This window comes from Octodon degus, unplaced genomic scaffold (genome assembly GCF_000260255.1).
Source record: "Octodon degus isolate 3935 unplaced genomic scaffold, OctDeg1.0 scaffold00074, whole genome shotgun sequence".
Lineage (NCBI taxonomy): Eukaryota > Metazoa > Chordata > Mammalia > Rodentia > Octodontidae > Octodon > Octodon degus.
In genome coordinates this window covers 12283374-12288499 of record NW_004524650.1, presented here as the reverse complement: position 1 = coordinate 12288499, position 5126 = coordinate 12283374, and the positions used below count along the sequence as shown (strand labels likewise).

The 5126-nt window shown below is 35.2% G+C and overlaps 2 protein-coding genes across 2 annotated transcripts in view; both read left to right on the top strand.

Moving 5' to 3' along the window:
• LOC101563812 (guanylate-binding protein 1-like) overlaps positions 1 to 600 on the top strand; it is a 32379-nt gene extending 31779 nt beyond the window's left edge. Inside the window, 1 exon segment of the mRNA XM_023720293.1 lies at positions 426 to 600. Within this exon segment, the coding sequence (XP_023576061.1) occupies positions 426 to 600 (175 nt within the window).
• LOC101563420 (guanylate-binding protein 1-like) overlaps positions 1 to 5126 on the top strand; it is a 319720-nt gene that overhangs the window by 141724 nt on the left and 172870 nt on the right. The gene's annotated exons all lie outside the window — the stretch shown is intronic.

Here is a 5126-nt window from a genome sequence, read left to right as displayed (position 1 = left end):
TATATATATATAATGGGATTTCACTAAGTAGACAAGGCTAGCTACAGATTTTTAAAAGATCCTGCCTTAACATCCCACGTAGCTTGGATTACTAGATATGGGTCATCATTTCTGGATGACTACATATGGGTCATCACATCTAGCTCAAATGGAAATAATTTCATAAATTATTATGTGAAGATTTATTCATGGAACAATGGGAAATTGTTAAAGTTACCCTTTTGCTACTCTGCCAATTAAGTTTTAGTTAGTACTCAAGCTGACAGAGCTTTACATACATAAGCAAAATTGACTGAGAAAACTGATTGATAAGACTAAACACTATAATCACTATATATTTTTATGCTCAGTGAGACATTTGTTCCCTTTATGCTCTCCCTTGTGGGAACTTCACTGCTGTTTTTGTCCTTGTCCTTTCCCTCCAGGCTTTCATCTGTCAAGGATCTTAAATTTTTTGGTTTTTGTGATGCTGGTCAACTGAAAGAAGGAGAAAGTTCAAATGCAAAGGACTATCCTTGTGCTCTCCTGGTCACAAAGGGAAAGAAAAACTACAGTCTTTTGCATTTTGAAACTGCAGTTTTGCATCAGCAGAGACCATGAGAGGAAGCTGTACTGACTATATCCTTTTAGATCCCAGAGCCACTCTGTAGTTACTTTTTTCTGAAGATACTTCTCTAAGACTAATTCTCTTTCTCTTTTTCGTAATTGTTCTACTTTTGATGTAACTTTTTCCTGAAGCTTATATCACTATCTAAAAGGATATGTGACCTGTCTTTTTCATTATGGAATTTTATTTGTCAAAAGAGGCATAATGTGGCAAAAATAAAAGGGAATTGGAGTAAGAGGCAGAGATTAGGAAAAGATGATATCTCTTATAAAGACTCTGATTTTAAAATAAAACTCAGGACTAAAAGTCCTCCTAGAAGTTAGACTGTATCTTACTTCATTTTTTGTTTTTTTTTTCTAACAGATACATCTTATTCTCTGTTCTTAGATTACCATGTACTCACAGATGATAGGACATCACTTGTCAAATTGTTTAGTCTGTGAGCAACATGTTCAATAATCACATACATAAAACTTATCAGGGTTTTAGAGCCTTCCAGGAGGTAAAAACTGATTGCCACTCTTTTCCCAGACATATTATGATCATACATGGTTTTTTATTTAGCTTAAGATGTCCAGCTAATACATCTCCCAACCTTCCAGATGCCCTGTCCAGGAGATAGGTTATCATCCTAGAGGAGGACTCATAGATGCAAAAGTAAGTGGCCCCAGTGCCCACATGTGCTCAGGTACTTCTGGCCCTTATAGAATTCAGCTATAATAATGAAATAGCTGAGATAAAAATCAACACAACATTTGGATTCACATTAGCTTTAAGAAATGAAACATCTAGGAATCAAACCAACAACAAAAGTGAAAAACCTCTAAAATAAAATTTACAACCAGGGTGGAGATAAAATTGAAAAACACATCGAGAAGAGGATTCATGTTCATGGGTTATCAAAATTGATGTTGTTTGTTTTTGAATGTGACCTACAGATTCACAGTAATCTTCACTGAAATACCAATGACACTCTTCACATACCTAGAATAAAAGTCTAAAGCAATTCTAAGATTAAAAGAGCCATGTTGAAGGAATCATATACTAATTTCAAAATGTACTATAGAACATTGTAACAAAATCAACATAAAAGAGATATAAAAAGAAAAACAGATTCATTATTAGAAGGCTCAGGAAAAAAACCACATATTGTCATCAGAGGCCAAAAATGTACATTGGGAAAGGGACAACCTCTGTATCAAATAGTAAATATTAAAGTGGTCTTAACCACATATAAGATGGAAACAGTATCCCCATGTCACACCCAAAATATTTAAAAATGAAAATTTAAGTGTGAGTTCTAAAATACTAAAAAGACTAGAGAAAATAATTATGGAAACACTTTGAAATATAAGTAAAAACAAATATTTCATTACTGTGAGTGATATAACTCAGGAAATAATAGAAGAATAGTGCACAGAAGAAGTTAACAAATTACCTCCTACACAGTAAAAAATACAAGCAAAAGAGTGAAGGCACAGATGATAAAATTGTTGACATTCATTGAATCTGAGGATGGCTACTTTCATTGTCTTCTATCTCACACAATGGTGTGGTGGGGTACAAGCAACCTGAAATTATATATATATATAATATATATATATATATATTTCCATAATTTTATTGATAAACAAATAGCAATGAGACAGTTTCAAATCAAATCGGTAGGACAGTTTCATTAATTAACACACTGCATACCTTCATTTTTTTATTTTTTATTTTTTATTATTTTCAAAGTTTTGTTGATAAACCGATAGCAATGAGACAGTTTCAAATCAAATCGGAAGTACAGTTCCAACAAATAATACACTGCATATATTCTTCTTAGTGGTTAATTGCTGTAAAAGATGCAGACTTGTGATCCTATTTACAAACATCATTAGAACAAATCATTCTATTCATTAAGAGAATTCAACTGTATATCTATCCGAACCACTTTGAATACACAGAAACAAAATGGACTTTCATAGGTATACCCCATTTTTTCTAAGTTCCGTTATTGAATATTATAGTTGTGTAAACTCAGCAAAATATTCTAAAAGAGTCCAGTAGCCCATAATAGCATTGGGTCTTCTGTTTAATTGGCAATGTCAGAAATTATTGAAGTGAGTCCCCCACAGCTCAATTTAACAGCATGGCATTACTTCCTATATTTCTTCTTCATACTTTTCTACTGGATGGTTAAGACCAAGGTAAAGCAGAACCTATGCAACAAGAGTTGTAGCTTTTTGGTCTAAGAAGGTCAGTGAAATACCCTCAGGATTTATCCTGAGATTCTGTACCTCACTTTGTAGAACATTAGTCAGTGCAGCCATGTGGATGAGTCACGGCCATTGCTTGGTCAATGTGCTCATTGAAAGTGAAAGCCTGAGAGAGTGTCTTCTCCCCATGTGACTCTCCTTAGGCACACTCTACATCATCCATCACTTTCCTCTTTGGCCCCATAATCTTCTTGATCAGAAAATTTGGGACACTACTGAGTTACATGACATTACAGTACAAGTTCTCATATGACCTGAGTCTTAATTGACCTTAGAACACTAGGGCCAAAACGTTGGCTTTCTTTGTAGCCCTCCTTTGTCTCTAATTTTGGTCTGCAAACTTAGCTTGTTAACCATCCAGAAGACAATCTTATTGTTCTTATCAAATGATTTAGGCTATCAATCTTAACCTCACTATCTCACTGCATTTCAAACATCTTAGGCATAAAAAGGAACAGGTATCTTTCATCAAGTATTGATATGTTGAACTTTAAGTCCTTACATAATATGAAAAAAAAACATGTAAACATTAGATTATATTTTAAAAATAGGATAAAGAATTCTATGCTTCTCAGGTTCGCACATAAATCCAAAAATCTCAACATATACAACCTTGAAGCAGGACAGTCCCACAATATTCCTTTTCCTCTCTCTTGCTTTCATTCACGACCCCCTTCTTGAACATCCACCTACCCAAGAGACATCATAACAGTAACTGGCATGTCATGACAAGCCGCCCATATTCAGAATGCAGCATTGAGAGGCACTCCAAACATGAAACCACTATTACAAATTACCATCTGCAGTGCAGTAGCTTAGTTCACAGATATCAGTATATATAGTTAGTCAGGGTGAGAATCTTTCCAATTAACTCCTAGATTAAAGAATCTTCTGAATATTATCTGGATCATTGCCTTGCTCATCTTTTACATATAACTGCATGGCTTAACATTGTCATGTTTCCGACCTCATCACCTTTCCCTCTCTTGATTAGTTAGTCCTTGAGAGCCTGCTTTCCCTTTCCTTGTATTATATCTTTCTATTTGTATTTCCTCTTCGGAATTCTTATAGTAGGGAGACTATACGATATTTACACATGTGTGTCTGGTTTATTTCACTTATGAGTATATGTTCAAGTGCCATCCACTTCAATATAAAGGTTTTGAGTTTATAATTCTTAATAGCTAATAATACTCCATTTTGCAAAAATACCACATCTTTTTTACCATTCCTCAGGTGATGGGCATCTTGGTTGTTTCCAAGATTTCGCTATCACAAATTATGCTGCTATAAATATAGGCACACATATATCCCTATGATATGATGTTTTCAGATCCTGTGGGAAAATTCCCAGGAGAGGAATAGCTGGTTTAAAGGGGATTTCCAGACCAACCTTTCTGAGGAGTCTCCATACTGATTTCCATAACGGTTGCACAAGTCTACACTCCCACCAGCAGTGGAGAAGGGTTCATTTTTTCCACAGCCTCTCCAACATTTGTTGTTGGGTGATTTCTTTATGATAGCCATTGTTTCTGGGGTGAGATGATATCTCATTGTGGCTTCAATTTGCATTTGACCAATGGCTAGCAATGTGGAGCATTTTTTCATATATTTATTCGCTTCTTTAATTTCTTCCTCTGAGAAGGATTTGTTCATCTCGGATGCCCATTTCTGGATTGGGTCTTTAAATTTTGGGGCCCTGGTGTTTTTTAGTTCTTTAGAGATTCTAGAGAGCATACCCTTGTCTGAGTACTCATTTGTCAAGATTTTTTCCAAACCTGTAGGTTGCCTTTTCACTTTATTGGTAATTTCTTTTGACGTGAAAAAAAGTCTCAGTAAGAGCAGATCCCAGTTGTTAAGTCTTTCCACTGTTACACGTGCGATTTGATTTCTGTCCATGAACTCTTTGCCTACCCCTATGTCTTCAAGAGTTCCCCTACTTTCTCTTCCAGGATAGTTAGTGTCACTGCTTTAATGTTTAGATCTTTAATCCATTTTGACTTTAGTTTAGTGCATGGTGATAGACCCGGGTCAAGTTTGAGTTTTTGGCATGTAGAGAGCCAGATTTTCGTTAAAGAGGCTGTCTTTCTTCCACTGAGTATGTTTAGCTCCTTTGTCAAAGATAAGATGGTTGAGTGTGTTCATAGGGGATTCATTGTCTTCTAATCTATTCCATTGATCCTCAGGTCTATTTTCATGCCAATACCATGCTGATTTTATCACAGTAGCCTTGTAGTATAATTTCAAGTCAGGAATAG